Below are 16,324 nucleotides of genomic sequence, written 5' to 3' on the forward strand. Positions count from 1 at the left end.
GGATCCCTGGAACATGAAGAGCTAGGTAGTGATGAAACTGAGAGGACTGCACATTACCCAGAGTTTCTAGATTGGAGCTGAACCACTCTGGGGAAGGAGTAAATAGGTTTTCTGTGGGATGACCACTTTGGGAGGCATACGCATGGGAAGGAGGGAGACTATGAATGTGGATGGCCAAAGAGGTTGATTGTAGAAAACATATTTGGTTGCTTAGCCAACACGTAGTCTTCCTTCTCTGGGTGCCTTCTCCAGTTTTCATTCACGTAGTCTCGCTTGCCCCATACTGCCTATATGCTTTGGGGAAACCTGGTACCACCTAGGGTTCTAGAGGTGGGGTACTCAGCTCAGCTTACACGAAGCAGCAAAGTAGCCATGTGATTCATTCAGGCTACTATGCCCAAAGTTCCGGGGGGTTCTGGTAAAGAAGTTTCTTTGCTCTTTTGACAGAGCTTCTAGAAGCAACACTCTCTCCTGTTCCCCTGGCTCAGGGAAGAGGAAAGCTTATAGCCCCTAGAGTTGCTGGCAGCTATTGTGTGCCCACTAGGGGGAGCCAGCCTTAGGATGAAGCTAATGCTACAGAAGGCAGACTAGATAGATAGCTGGTAAGAAACAGGTTCATTGGTGACACTGTTGAGCTGTTGATTGAAACCACCCCTGAAATCTGCCCAACCACAGGACCTCTACTTACAGGAGCCGTTAAATTCATTTTATTGTTTAAGCCAATGTGAACTGGTGTTTCTGCTACTTGCGACTCAATACATCTAAACTGATAAAGGATCTAGCCTGGCCCCTCAGACCTCCGAGTTAACGAGGACTACATAATACTTCCAGCCTCACACGGGAGAGCATCCCATTTCTGATAATGAAGCACGGGGCCTGTTGAATCCTGTTCAGCCTGAGTCATGTTCCTTTATCCACAGACCCATTCATTTAAAGAGAAATCCAACGCACCTGACCTGTCTGTACAACATGCTCCAGCAAACACATCAAGTGCGGATCAAATATCGCAAACTTGGGCTCTTCATTCAGATCTCAAGTGTGGTACTCAAGCTCTTAAATACTCTCTTTTGCATTAGTTGGATGTGATACACATTTTAGAAGCAATAGCCTAGCTTAACAACATTAAGGATTTCTAGATCACATTCAATTCCAATGCAAACCCGAATATGTACTTTGTGGGTTTCTGTGAAGAAAATAATTGATGATCCAAACTGGAATCCATCTATAGAAAATAGGCAGCGCTAGCTCCTGAAAGCAATAATTGGCACCAAGCTCCTGAATTTTTAAATCCTTTGAAAAGTCCAAGAACATACCAGAAGTTGAGATTTGATTTCAGAAGTAATAACTGTAAACGAAAATTAAAATCCTGTAAGAGGTGTTTCTGAGTAGGATGCTGATGGCTCTAGAAACAACCATGAGGGTTCATTCTCTTTCTCAATCCTAGTCCAATATTATATTGAAAACTTCATCTACCAGGAGAGTTGGAAATAGACACGAATCAAGCGCAGGATTACAGAGAAATACTTAGTTTACAAGAACCTCTTCTGGAAGTGGGGAATTATAAGCTGGAGTCTGCCTGGACAATGAGCTCAGGCAGGGCAGATGGAGGATGTGGCTGCCACCGCTGTAAGTGAGATTTAGGGGGGCGGGAACAAAGCAGTATTGTTGGGAACAAGGGGAGTGAAACTCATGCTCTCCTCTGTGCAAGGTTGATGCACCTGCAGCATTTTGGTCAGTCTAGTAGAGCCTTATGCACTCCGATGCCCTGTGCTGTCAGTTCAGAGGCAAGCGGCAAGGATTAATTAGGGCAAAGAATTGGGCAGGAGAGAGAAGAAGCAGTGGGAACATCACAGATGTCTTTAAATCTCTCAAGGGCTCTGAAGTCTGGTGGAGCATATTGGATTAGAATGTTGATCAACATCAAGATTTTGTAGTCTGTCTCAAAAATGGAGCATGGAGAAGAATTCCAAACCTTAAACTGGATGTCAATCTAGCTCTGACAAGTCACAAACAGATTTCCTGCTTGCAGCAGACAGTTAGTTAAATCTGATAAGTTCTTGAGGCCATGGCGTCATTCCAAAAGCCAACTAACATAGTTTTTATCAAGGGACAGGTCCTCCATTACAATCGTGCCTTTCGCAGTGTGGGGTAATGATGTAATGACAGAGCTCAGAAGAGCGGTCCTGCTCACCAGCTGCTGAGGAAAGAGCCAGGCAGAACAGACCTGTGTGATTCTAGAGCTATATGAGCTCAGAGGGAATCGACATGGTCAAGGCCATATTTCACCCCATTCGGCTCCTTTAATCTTTATCAACCTTGAACTACAGCACTTAACAGAGCAATAAGCGAAAGCAGGAGACCTTTCTGGGGGGTGGTGGGAAGGAATATTCTTGTGATGTAATTATTCTACTAAAGAAGACACTCGCAAATGAAAGTTAATAAAGCAAATAAAAGAGACTAACAATATAGCTGTCAAATGGCAAAAACAGACAAATCCAAACAAAACCTCTGAAAGATCATTTCCACAAAGGGTGTAAAAAATCTCTGCTCACGAACTGGTAAAATAAACCTCTTAATGTTCTTTCAAACACTTTTAAACCAATGATGGCAGCTTATTCAAATACAACCGAGTGTCCTTTTAAGTTATATTTTAAGCCTGATAGAAGAACATATGCTGAACAGCCTTCAAAACATGTTTGCTTAATGCTGCGCTAGTCGAAAAAAAAAAAGAAAGAAAGAACTGTGTGTGAGTGCAGACCACTCGCTGCTCTCAGGACTGAGTGAAATCGATTGGCTTATGTTAGGAATATTGGTGTTAAGCAGAGTGGGTGCACCTACTGAATCTTTAACTGAAAAAAACAATGAACGAGGCCTGAATTTCTGCCAGTTTTTTTTTTTTGCTTTCTTATCATAAAGGCTGTCACTACGGTATGTGAAATGACAGCCAGTTTTGTCCTTCTAAAATGCATAAAACCACCGTTACCTCCACAACAGTACAACCAGTACAAAATACCACTGGAGGTATACAACTGTTTATTTGTTGGAAGTTGAAGAAATCACATGCATTCAGATAATCACACTTCCAGAATGGCAGACGAGTGTTTCCCAAGGGCTACAGAAGAGCAAAAGCCCCAGTGGACCAGGAAACTGTGTCATGGTCAGGGGGTGGGGGCCCTACATGCAGATGCAGAGTCCTCCCTTCAGCCCAATGCAGGAATATGAGTTCATTGGCCTCCCAGGCCTTGAAGATTGGGAGGTTCTATCAATGATTACTCTAAAACACTCAAAAGAGTCTCAAGAGCTTAATTCTGTAAAGGCTAGCAGATGCAATTTACTTATCGGTTCATTCCTTCTTGCATTCTTCCATTCATTCATTCAAAGAGTCATTCAGCTCAGTTTTACCGAGCTAAATAAGACATCTCCTTGTGCCTGAGAAGTCTGCTAACTAGTGGGGGTGCAAACAAAATACAAATAACTCTCATTAAAAAGTGGACATCACCAGGCCCCGAAAGACGGAAACCAAAGGTCTTGGGAGTTGGGGGTATGGGTAGGGACACAATGACCAGGTGTGTTAACTTCACAGAAGGTATTTGGGCCTTGGTCAGAGGTTCTTGCTTTCTACTTTGAGCCAGTGGTCAAGACCTTAGAAGCTGGTTCTCACTGTAGTTCAGATCCTTAACCTTTTCCAGAACTCTACCCCAGAGCCTAGCACTTGCCCCAGAGGGAAAGTATGCACAGAAAGCTAGTCAAAGACAGCGAGTCCTTAACAGTATTTTGTTGGCTTTTGTATTAATCAGCGAACTGTGAGTCATCCTAGTGTTTCCAGACTTGCAGATGCACCAGAGAACCAATGAAGCAAGTGGGGTTTCTTATCCCATTCAGAAGCAGAAATAATGTCCCTTCCTGTGTACAGTCATTTCTTTGTTCCCCCACCCACATGTTGTCATTTCTCCAAAACGCCCAGAAAAGGACAGAAATTGTATTCAATTTACCAGGAAAGTTATTTCTAAGCACTGGTGATGCCCAAGAACCCTATCGCGAGCGTTTCACATGCATGCATTTCACTAAGACGTCCAGGAAACCCAGCTGGCCCACACAAACGATGAGCGTGCATGCGGCCAACACAGCTTCTCTCTCTGAGATAGAGGAGGCAGCCCAGCTTGCTGCTGCCTTTACATCACGCGTTATAATGTGACTTGAAAATCAGATATTGCTTTTGATTAGGGGAGGATTAGTGAGTGTTTTAAACTTCAGCTTTTCTTTTATTTATTGTGGTAAAAGTTGCCATTTTAACCATTGTATTAAATAAATAAATAAATAAATAAATAAATAAATAAATAAATAAATTTATTTATTTAAAGGCAAGGCAACCCTTGGTTGACCTCACAGATTGCAAGGACCTTGGCACCTTACAATCCCTTATTTTTTATTGTTTACTCCTATAAGCACCTGGTTTTCCTAGGTGGTCTCCCATCCAAGTACTAACCAGGCCCGACCCTGCTTAGCTTCTGAGATCAGACGGGATCAGCACCCTCAGACACATTTTAACCATTTTAAGTGCACAGTATGGCGTTAGGTACACTCACAGTGTTATATGGCCATCACCGCCATCCATCGCCAGAACTTTTTCATCATCTCAAACTGAAACTCTGTCCCCATTAAACACTAACTCCCCATTCTCTCTCTCCCCAACCCCAGACACCCACCATTCTGCTTTCTGTTCCTATGAATTTGACTCTTCTATGGACCTCATAGAAGTGGAATCACCCAGTATTTGCCCTTTTCTGTTTGGCTTATTACTGAGCATCATGTCTTCTAGGTTCATCCATGCTGTAGCATGTGTCAGAATTTCCTTCCTTTTGAAGACTGAATACTATTCTGTAATATGAACATACTGCATTTTGTTTATCCATTCATCAGTTGATGGGCATTTGGGGTTTTTCCATCTTTGGGTTATTGTTAATAATGCTGCTATGCACATGGGTGGACGGATATCTGTCCAAGACCCTACGTTCAATTCTCTTGGGTATATACCTAAGAGTAGAATTGCTGGGTCATATGGTAATTCTATGCCTAATTCTTTGAAGAACTACCTTACGGTTTTCCATAGTGGCTGCACCATTTTACATTCCCATTTTACACTATCAGTACAGCTTTCAAATATTTTCGCATCCTTGCCAATAGCAGATTTTTAAAAAAGTAATAGCCATCCTAACGGGTGTCAATTTTTTATAGTTTTTGAGGACATGGAATTGGAAAGCCATATTTGAGTGCTTTGTTTGTTCATATTTTTCAGAGCTCATTTCTGAAAATGGTTGGGGCCTCCCACACCTTCCAAAGCTTTGTCACATGGAAATAAATGATCATTACTCAAAACTGCAGTGAGAAGTCCACCTTCATCTATTGTTCTAACGAGTCAGCTGGCTGTGACAAATCCTCTTCATGTGCTACCCAGACATGGGCCTGTGAAAAACTTTGGGTCCCCACAACTATGCTCACCTCCTCTGTTCAAAGACTGAACATCGTAGCAGGCAACAGAGGGGGAAGTCAGGTTAAACCTGTGTGTTTAGCCTTAAGTCCAAAGCTCCCCAAAGCAGAGCAAGAGTTGGAATGATTTCTGATACAGTAGGGGTATGCATCTTTCAGGCCTTCAGGGCTACATGATAATTTCCTGAAGTTCCCACCTCCCGTTTTCCTGTGTACTTAGCTCCAATAACCGAATCAAGGTCTGTGGACTCTGTGCATTAGAAGTTGTATATTTTCTAATCTAACATGAAACTTGCTTGACATGGGGAGAAAAACCAAAGTATGGAAGAAATTTATCAATGTCGTGCCTTTATTTCACTCTGTCTTAGAAGCTGCTATTCCATCGGGGGTCAGGAGGCAGGGCCGGCTCTGCTAGGGGCATCCATGGGCTCTCGGCATGGCCACAGACATGAGCCTACAGAAGAAGTGTGATCCTTTTCTATCTTTACGTTGCTTTTAGCTTTCAAAAACCTTACTGCTTTTGACGGGAGAAACTAACAAGGTAAGCCCTCATCTAATGACAGAACATGATAAAACAAAGCAGGGTTTGTCATCGTGTGCAAATTATCGAAATCTAATAAAAACCAAAACTTTTCAACTCCCCAGGAAAAAGCAGAAGGTCTTTCTTTGAGGGATGGGGAGTGGGGTGCTTTAACTGTGAGCAGTGTTCTACCTTCTGTTGCTCTCTTCAAGTTCACAAGTAGCCAGGCCAGAGCACACACGTGATTGCATTATGTTGCCTGCTCTGGTTGTGAGATTTGTCAATCCCCGAGGGACGGTGGAGGCTAAAAGTACAATGGAGTCAGGAGAGCTTTCCATAAATCTGCGATATGGGGCCATTAATGAATTTGAGAGAGAGAAGCTGGGGAGGGTGCATGAAGGAAAGGAGGGGTTCAGCTGAGCCCTCTTCACGCGTTCCCTTGCTCGCCTGGATGGGTTACATCTCTGATGCACATGGCCCCTCTGGCGCCATCTACTCCTGCACTCAGTGACAATGCTGAAGGCAGGTGTTAGGGCCACCGCTGAACGGAGCAAGTCCACTACGACTTTCCATCTGCCCTAGACATTTTAAAAATTTTGCTAACTTTTCACTTGGGGCCATACATAATCTGGAATGGGACTCCTTCTCCATGTGCTGTTCTACATTTTGGGTTTGTGGAGCTACAGTTTAAAGGAGCACAACAGAACGATTCATTTCAGCCCTCTTCTCTTCTACTCTTTGGAAATGGAAATGAGATTCCTTTCCTTGCTTTACAGTGACAAATAAGCAGGTTGTTTCCATGAACTTCGTATAAAATAATTTATACACTTTGCTTTAAAAATGTCTCAGTTTGGGCACTCCAACTTCAGAACAGTTCATTGTTTACCTTCAGGTATGTTAAGAGAAAATGAACAAACAAAAAAAACAAAACAAAAATCCTGATAGGAGGGTTCCCGGAAATGGTTGCCTTTTCAGCTTTCATAAGTAAATTACTAAGCAATTACAAAACTATATGGATTGATCTGCATTATTCAGGCATCTGTATTAAGGGGGATTCTTGCATCCCTGTAAATTTTGGTGTTGACCTCACTGAGTGGTAGATGGCTACTCCCGGGCTAAAATGCTATCTCATTGCAATGTGTCATCTCACTCATTCTTCAACTTCTGACAGAAAAAAAAGATTGATGTTTGAGGGGCTGGCATTTTAAATTTCTGCTTTTTGAAAAAGGAACATAGCATTGAGGTGGAGGATCACTACTGGTTCTCAGAAACTGAAAAGAAACTGAAAAAAAAATCTGCTTCTTGGTAACATTAGTACCAAGTGCTGAGCCTGCATTTCCCCAATTCAACAGCCTATGGAGTTTCATTTCCTGGCATTTCAGAGAACGAAGTTAAAACAAAACTTATTCAACACCAAGACATTGGTCCCTACATTTTTTAAATGCATGTTACACTATGTCTAATTATATTTCTTCCCAAAGCAGCTAAAACAAGTTTCCTCAAACTAAATAGCTCTTTGAGGCCCAATTTAGAAAGAAAGGGAAAACTAAGCTTGTATGGACAATCGTGCTTAAATATAAAATAAAGATGCTTATTCAGGAAAATATTGTCACGTCTGGTGGAGATGATATGAACAGGGCAACGCCCCACTCGGACAGGACTCATGGGCTCTTTGAAACATGACTCATCCCATCCAACCCCCATCCTTCCTTAGTGTAGCTAGAGCTTCCCCCAGAGGCCTCTGCTCTTGATTTCAGCAGGACTAACCTTTGAAATGAAATCTGTGATCTTTCTCACCAGACTTAGTACAAGACAAATGCGAAGAAATTTTTCTCATAACACAGGGAACAGTGTTGCTCTCCCCTAACCCTTACCCTGAAAACAAGAGAAGAATGCAGGGAAGCCAGAGAAGGGACTTGTAAGTCCAAAATCAGAGCCTTCCTTGACAATATGTGCTGCATCTGATTCTAGAGGAGTCAAGTATTTCAGCAAGGTAATGGTCACCTACTTTTACTTTTTTATTTTTAATTTGTTTAGATGTGAATGTAGGGTAAAAGTCTAAACATAATGGATTTTATTTTAAAATTTTTTTGAAATTTTTTTTCATACTATATATACATAATTGTTTTAACGTTTGTTTTTTGTTTTTTTTTTTAATTTTCCCGCTCCCTTCTGGTTGGTCACCTACTTTTAAACGTCGTCGAACAATTCTGAGAAGGCTCACAGGCTACCCTTGCTCTTCACTGTTTTTCCAGTGGAAAATGGAGCCAATAGATCTCTGACAATAATAGGATTATCTTGCTCTAACTAACCTGTTTTTATCATTTTTGTTTTCAATGAGGTCATGGTTTGAATGTAAAGATTTTAATTTGCAGTGCTAATTAAGACAGTAGTAATGAAAGGTTCTGGTCTACTGAGCATGGACATCTAGTCTCCGATATCCAAACCAAAAAAAAAAAAAATCTTGAGTTTCTGCAACGGTTCTTTTTGGAGGTGGGAGTGAGTAGTGAAGAGGAGGGAGAGGGTGGGGGTTGAGGCCTTCCTGAAGGATTAGCGTAGGTGCTCTGCAGGCTATGGCACTTATCTGGGCCCAGTTTGAGCAAGGCTCCCAAAAAATGCAGGTGAGAAACATCAATCCCCCAATGCCAATCACCAAGTGGAAGCAGCGCTCCTGGCAGCATTGGCACCAGGCAGCCGGCAAAGCTGGACCTCACTCTCCTCCCATTCGCCCTTGGCCTATCAGCAGTGGGCCATCTCTCTGGATCTAGAAACCACAGGAAGCCTTCAGTGTGCTGCCAGCAGCAGAGTTGGGATCAAGGTGACTGCAAGAGGAATTGGGCTGCTCCTCTCTCTGCCCACCTAGAGTCATCCTGGAGTGCATTCATTACTCAGCATCTATGCAGGATGGGCAGCCCCCACATGGCTCCTAGAGGCTCTGCTCCTGTCTAGGGTCACCGACCTGTCTGCCATTTGGTTTCTCTTCAGCCACCTGGCAAATGTTCTCCCTGATACCTCCGGGAGGGCACTCCTCCGCCCCTCCTATCCAAGTCCCCACCCGGGAGATGAAGAGGAACCTGGACACTGAGGCAGTTCAAACCTATTTCACTGGGTTACTGGTGTTCTGAATTTCAGGAACTTTCTTGATATAGTAGCAGCAAACATTGATGGAGCATTATTGCGTGCCAGGCCCTATGCCAAGTACTTTCACCTCATCTCATTTAATCCTCCCAGCAACTCCATTAGATAGGTACAGTGGTATTTCCATTTTAAAGATGGGGAGACTAAAGCCGGAAGACGGCAAACGGCTTGCCAAACGAAAAAGAAGCAGAGCCAGGATTTGGACCCAAGTGATCCAAAGCCTGGGTTCTCTTGAACCCAGCCCAGCCCTTGGGGCCCATGACCCGCCAAGGGCCAAAGCCTTGTCCCCTGCCCTGTGTCGGCTCCCTTCAGCCCTGGATGCTGGGATTGCTGCACTTCCGAGGGCTCAGTTTGTCAGGGACAAGATGGACTCTTGGGTGAGGGTGGCAATAAGGCCAAGGCCCCACCTCAGATGCCCATCGCAGGCTCAGCCCCTCGAGGTGGGGAAATAGCAAGTTCTCTTGATTCGTCCACTGTCTCTGCAGCTGCTGGGTGTTCACAGCTGCTTATGCTACGGAGATGGGGTGCTTATGTTAAAGGTAGAAAGTACAGCAAACCCAGGAGAGGCCAAGTCCAGCCTTCTCTAAGGCAGGCTTGGTTCCCTTCTCTTGTCCCTCTCGAAATCTGTCCAAACAATATCGTGTGCCTTGGTCTGTTTCTCTGCAGCTGCCCCCTTCCCCCTGTGCCTCGGCCTGCCTCAAGGATCAGATTTCAGGCTTTTTTGTTCTTATTCCAACTGGCCACCCTCCCTGTCCCTCCTCCCCATGATGCTGTACTGCCGGCTCTGCAAACATGTGTACTGAGGGCACTCTGGCTGCCTCCTGCTATCCCCACTCTTCCAGAGCACAACTCCCATCTCCTCGATAGACCCATTTCTGTCTTTGAGCTCCATTCACCAGTGGCTGATGGTAAAATTGAAGCCCTAATCCCAATTTTTCTATTTTTCCAGTACCTCAAAGTTTCTCTAACAGATTTCAGGATAAAGGGGCATTTGGGTGTCAAAACAAAATCCATTTTGCCTAATCTTGATTAAAAATAGAGATGTCACCCAACCTTAGGAGCAGGGTGGGAAATCTAGTGAGGAGATCTGGGGTCATTAAAATCTAGCACATGAGAGCTGGGTGTCGCAACTCCAAAAAGAGTCCCTCCCTTAATAATGCCAGATCCACATTCCTTATCTTTAATTTCAAGTTCAAAAAGCTCTGAAAATCTACCTTATTTTTTTGAAATTTTGGTGCCAAAATTTATCTGGGGGCGCAGTTTGACCTGCACTTAAAAATTCATATTTCTTCACAAAAGAAATGGCTGCCTAGATTCCACTGGGGAGTTGTTGTGCGATAGTTAGTATATGTACCATGTTGCCTTCCTAAAGACCCAGATGTCCTGAATTTGTAAATGCATCTGAGCCCAGGGAATCTCAGATCCAAGACTGGGGGGTCTACAGCAGCCCTGAGCATGTGGTGTGTGACTAAAGAGTCTAAGATATTTCAGTTTAGTGTCTCCTTTGTCTTCCACTGCCCTAAGAGATGGGGATGATTCCTTTCCCCATGAGCAGCTGAGGCTTGCGGGGGTTAAGTGCATTGCTCCTGACACACAGCCCTGTCAGTGTTGCTGCCTGGACTCGAACCCCAATTCTGTCTGCCTCCAGTGCCCTTGCTTAAACTTAAACCACCACACTGAACTGCTGTTCTGACACCAGATGATATTTGCCTGTTACCTTCAGTGCAAGCAAAGGGTCCACTGAAATTGGATCATTCACTTAACAGGTAAAGTGAAATTCCCCAAGAGGACAAATATTAGTCTCCAAATATGGCTGGGCACCTATAGACAGCCGGATGTGGCACTTTTGTTTGTTCACGAGTTGGTCTCTCATCTTACATTTAGAAGCTGCACCTTGAAAAAACTAAGATCTGGTGACTGCCATTATCCATGCAAGTACAACGAGCTAGTCAATGCCATGAAGTTGGGAAGATATGTCTGCTGAGGCTCGGTCTGGCCATTGGTAAAACTTGACAAGCTCGCCCTGCTGGCAGCAAGAAGCCTATCCTTTCCCACTACTGAGGCTGCTGCCTGTTTTTCCGTGGGTGACCTAACTCTTGCCTCAAACACTCAACTCTTTCTCCTTTTCTCACCCCTGGAAGACTGACCAGGCCTCAGTTCTTAGACTTAAAGTGAGCAGGGAAAGGCCACAAAAAGGAACAGCAGAGCTGGTGAGGTACCCAGCTTGGAGGTCTGCTCAGTGCGTTTTGGCTAGAAGAATGGACAGAACAGGGTGCTAGGGTGAGGGGTGGAGCAGGAGTGTGAGAGAGCTCTAGAAAGAACAAAGGGGAAATCCCAGCCAGCTGGGCAAAGATGGCCCTTTATCCTTTACCACCAGGCCTAGAGTGGTCTAGGCAGGGCAGGGTTTAGAACGGGAAGAGACCATAAGGCTAGTGGTCCCACAACTCCTGTCAATCTCATGGCAGGCACAGGGTCTAGAGAACACAGTGAATGTTCTCCCCTGACACAGGTTTTGAGAGACACATCTTAGCCCCCAGAAAACAGACCTGGAGGCTTAGGGCCGGGAGTAGAGTCATAGTGATAGCAAACCTTTGCTGAAAGGTACTATTTGAAGTGCTTTAGATGTATTAACATATTTAATCCTCAAGCTATCATCATGTCCATCGTGTGGAAGAGGTAATAATTAGGAGGTTCACACAGGAATGCAAAGCTCTGGAGGCAGTGCCCCGGGCATGGGGTTATGAGTACGGGCTCTATAGTCAGGCTTCCTGCTCCACAGAGTCAGGCTTCCTGCTCCGGCCCTGACTGCTGTGTGACTATGGGCAACTCTAGTGACTTTGCTGTGCCTGAATCTTCTCAGCTTTAAAGGGAATGATAATAGCTCCTGTCTCCGAGGATTAAAATGAGAAAAGGCAAGTTAAAAACTGGGTTACGTGCCTGGCCCACGGGCACTGCCTGGCACTGGCTGGGAAGACAGCTCTTGGCAGCAATAGCATCCCATTCGGGGAGTCCAGCCTTACACCTCTGCAGTTGAAGGCCACCTGAGCCCCTCCTAGCCTCAGGGAGCTTAGCTACTTGGTCTTTTCTCCTGACCACTTTCTTCAACTCCACCCAGGTAATTAGTTGGGCGTGATTTTTCTATAACCTCAATTATTAAGGATTCTCCTTCGGAGCCAACTGATCCAGCTCTGAGGGCACATAGTCGGGCTACAAATGTACCCCACTGAAGACATAAAAAACCCAAAGAGCTCATCATGTTAGATGGGGACATGTCGCCGGGCTGAGGATCTTGCCTGCTAGGGTAAGAATTCCAGTGCCGATGCTGGTGGTCCACTGAGCCAGCTGCACAGATCCATGAAAACGGATGGCCACAGGCCTATAACAGAATCAAACCTAAGTGCTCCTGACCTGCAGACAAGGGCCTGCCGCTCACCCTGGCCATCCCCACGGAAGCTCTGCTTGCTGTGTGCATCCATCAAAGGACCAATTCCCTGGGGTGAAGTTCTCTGCTTGGCTATGCTTCATGAGACCTGGATGAAAAAGACAAGGTCTCTATCCTTTGGGATCTGCCACAGTCATGCTCATCTAGGGCCCTCAGTAAAGAGGGCAGTGGACAGGTGTTTCCCTTGGGCCAGGTCCCTGGTCAAGCACTTTACGGCCATCTCCTCTTTGGCTTCTTTACAGAAGAGGGAGGCAGAGTGGGAGACGGAAGTGCTGAGGACATTCAGGAAGAAGCTTTGTGGAAGGGGTGGTGCCTGAGCCTCAGGAGCTGTAAGAGTGTGATAGGAAGGAAAAGGTGGAAAGGGAAGGCCAGGTGCAGGGAACAGCTGGAGTAAAGGCCAAGAACACAGAGTGGGCCAGGAGCTGCAAGCACTTCCGGGTTATAGAAATCAGTCTAAGGAAGTAGACGGAGGCAGGTTATGGGCCTCTGGACATTTCTGAGCAACTGTGAAACCTGATCAGGTCTCTGTTAGAGCGAAATGATAGTTAGAATAATATATGGTTTATTGGTGGAAACCAGTCTAAGAGTCAACTATACGAGTTCAGACAAAGAATAAAGAGGGCCTGAACGTGGGCAGGAATGACAGCAAATGGGAAGGAGAGACCATGACAGACAGTATTCTGGCAGACATCATTGATCCCTGCTTCTTGGTATTCACACCTTCATGTAATCCCCTCCTGGTATTCAGACCTTCACACTTGCATCTAATGAATGGGATATCACTTTTAAGACTAGGTTATAAGAACTCTAACTTCTGATTTGTTGGCACTCCCCCTGCCTCTCTTGCTGGCATAGTTCTCTCTTGCTCACACAGATAAAGCCGGCTGCCATATTGTGAGATGCTCTACAAAGAGGCCCCTATGGCAAGGAACCATGGGAGGCCTCTGGCTAACAGCTCATGAGGAACTGAGACCTCACTCCAACAACCTGCAAGGAACAGCTTCATGACAACAGCCATGGGAGTGAGCCTGGAAGCGGATCCTACCCAGTTGATCCTTGAGATGACTACAGCCTTATAAGAGACTCAGAGGCAGAAAATCCAGCTAAGCCCTGGCAGGATTCCCACCCACAGAAACTGTGAGGTAATATACATGTTGTTGTAAGTAGAATTCTTGGAGTAATTTTGTACACTGCTATAGGTAATTAATACAGGTAGGCATCAAAACAACGAAAAGTGGGAACTGTGATCAACACCACCCAGGCAGAATCGGTTGAATTTAGTGACTGCTTAGACTGTAGAAGAGGAGGGAGAAAGAGAAGTCACAGTAATTTGGAGGAAAGCACAGGCTCCGGAGCGAGACTGCCTGGCTTCAAGTTCCTGCTCTGCCCCTTGCTAACTGTGTGACTCTGGGCAAGTCATTTCAGCTCTCCGAATCTTTGTTTCTTCAGGTGTAAAATGGAGATGGTAAAAAAGAGTAACTACCTTTTGTGCATCTGTCCTTTCCATTTAGGACCTGTTTCAGCATCCAGCGCAGTGGCAAACAGCACACTGGAGCTGCTCAGCAGAAGTGTGCTGTGGCATTTCTAGAAGGCTCAGTGTGAAGCCTTATGCCAGCAGGGACAAGATTGAAATGTTTCAGTGCAATTACCTTGCATCCTACGAAGACTTCACTGGTCCTGTGTGAGGGAACATGCTCCATGGCCCAGTGCAGGGGAAGGCAGTTCTGTGCGATTGTGACTTGTGTCCCCTGGTTCCTTCCCCTGGCAGCACCTGTGGGTGCAGTTTTCCTCCTGCACAGGAACTGAAACCATAACCTTGGCCTCATTAATACTGTGCTTTAACCACGCAGAATTAGCTGGCTTAAACAGACTTTTCCAGAGTCAAGCCCAGCCTCAGAGAGGACTAGAGCCTGGATTTGCCTCCAAAGCCAGGTATCAATAGCACGAGACACGGTTCTTATTTCTAAAAGCAAGGAACCCAACCAGATAAAAGACTGTCTTACCTGTCTGGGCAGAGGAGGCATGGACTGCGAGGCTGCCGATCGCTGAAAGCGCTGGGGCTGCTGCATCATCTGCTGCAGAAGGAACGGAGACCGCTCAGGCGGCTGCTGCTGCAGCTGCAAGGTGGCCGTGGCAGTGGAGGAGGCAGTGGCAGAGGAGCCCTGTGTTGGCATCGGCTGCTGCAGGTAGTAGAGCAAGGAAGGCTGCCGAGAGGTGGCAGGCATGGAGGGCATCTTCTGGGGGCCCGGCTCAGAAACGAAATGTGACAAGGGCTTGGTGTTGCCAAAAGTAAATGGCTCCGGCGCTCCTGGGCTGGGGCCGGCTAGCCCTTGCTGCATGATTACACTCAGGTTCTTGGGCGAGTTGGTGACCATGGGCTTGAAGATGGCATTTGTTGGCTGCTGCTGCTGTTGCTGCTGCTGCTGCTGGCTTAGCGGATTACTGTTGGGAGTGAGGCTGCTGATTAAGGAGCACTGCGGAGTGAAGGACTGCTGCGGCAAGCCTGGGCTAGAGAGCTTCTCTGGGCGGTAGGGTGGGGAGGGCCCCAGGCTGCTGGTGGGCAGAGCAGACATCAGGTGGCCCTGAGGGCTTTTGATTGTAGAGGATACCAGGTTGGCAAGAATTGAGCTCTGTGGGCTGAACTGCGGCTGTTGATTGACAGCTGGGCTGGGGAGCTTCTCAGGAGCATAGGGCATGGTGGGCCCAAGGGCAGCATTGCTGCTGGATGCCATGCTTGAGACTAAGGCATTGGGAGAGGCTTGGAGAACACTCCCCGGCAGGTTGCTGGATGACATGCAGGATACCATGAGGCTCTGTGAGCCGAATGACGGTGGCGGGTGTGGCGATGGCACTGGGCCGTAAGTTGGGGAGAGGCCCGGAGGAGGCAGGGCAGACCAACCGGAGGTGGACCCTGGCTGCTTTGTGGCAGATCCCTGCTTGCTGGCCGCCAACACCTTCAGCTGGTGGGCATGATGCCACTGAGGCACCGGGAGTGGGGGCAAAGCCACAGGGTGCATCACCTGGACCTGGCTCTTAGACTGTGTTGTCGCACAGCTGGGTGAGACCATCTGCTTACTGGTGGAGGGAATTGAATAGTTGATCCCTGCAGAGGAGGGCGGGACTTGAAGTGACATGCCAGTGACCTGGCTGCAACCAGAAGCAAACTCCTTGCTGGATCCAAGACTCTCCAATGGTGGCATCTGAGCTGAAGGCTTACGAGTTGTGCCCAGGGTTGCCTGAGGATGATCTAGGGCCAATGGTTCTGCTGGCTTGCTCCCCAGGATCTTCTCCAGATCTAGCTCATTCGGAGAAGGGTCTTGAATTTTTGTTAGCTCCTCCAGTAGTTCTTGAAGTTCCTGGTCCACAGCTGGCACACTATTGGTTTTATCATAGTAAGGAACAGTAGGCCCTTTCAGTCCCATTTCTGTGGTCGGTGGTACCACAAATGGTGAGCCCATTACACTACTGTTCATGGGATTATTTTCGAGTAGTAATGAATGATGGCCTGCTACTCCCATGGCCGTAGGGTTAGGGTTCATTGTCAGTGGAGGAACCTGCAGCTCTGCACAGGGCATGCTGGGATGGCTGGGATGGCTGGGATGGCTGGGATGGCTGGGATGGGCACCTGTGCCCATAGAAAGGGTGACATCTTCAAGGCAAGGCCTCTTGATTTTATTAGGGTAACCCCCGTCAGCCATGCCTGGAAACTGGAAGTTGTCTCCTTCCTGCCTCCTCTT

General features: G+C 46.4%; 1 protein-coding gene across 4 annotated transcripts in view; it reads right to left on the bottom strand.

Annotated features, from left to right (window-relative positions):
• The window catches only part of MAMLD1 (mastermind like domain containing 1), a 55,355-nt gene that overhangs the window by 22,083 nt on the left and 16,948 nt on the right, over nucleotides 1-16,324 (bottom strand). For 2 of the 4 annotated variants that reach the window (XM_039867587.1, XM_039867586.1), the window contains exons 3-4: nucleotides 14,591-16,324; nucleotides 14,237-14,389 (exon numbers count right to left, since the gene is read on the bottom strand). In XM_039867587.1, the coding sequence (XP_039723521.1) occupies nucleotides 14,237-14,389; nucleotides 14,591-16,324 (1,887 nt within the window). The remainder of the gene's footprint in view (nucleotides 1-14,236; nucleotides 14,390-14,590) is intronic. The other 2 variants (XM_039867588.1, XM_039867589.1) reach the window with 1 other exon arrangement.

The sequence above is a fragment of the Pteropus medius genome, unplaced genomic scaffold (genome assembly GCF_902729225.1).
Source record: "Pteropus medius unplaced genomic scaffold, Ma_sr-lr_union100, whole genome shotgun sequence".
NCBI classification, from domain to species: Eukaryota; Metazoa; Chordata; class Mammalia; order Chiroptera; family Pteropodidae; genus Pteropus; species Pteropus medius.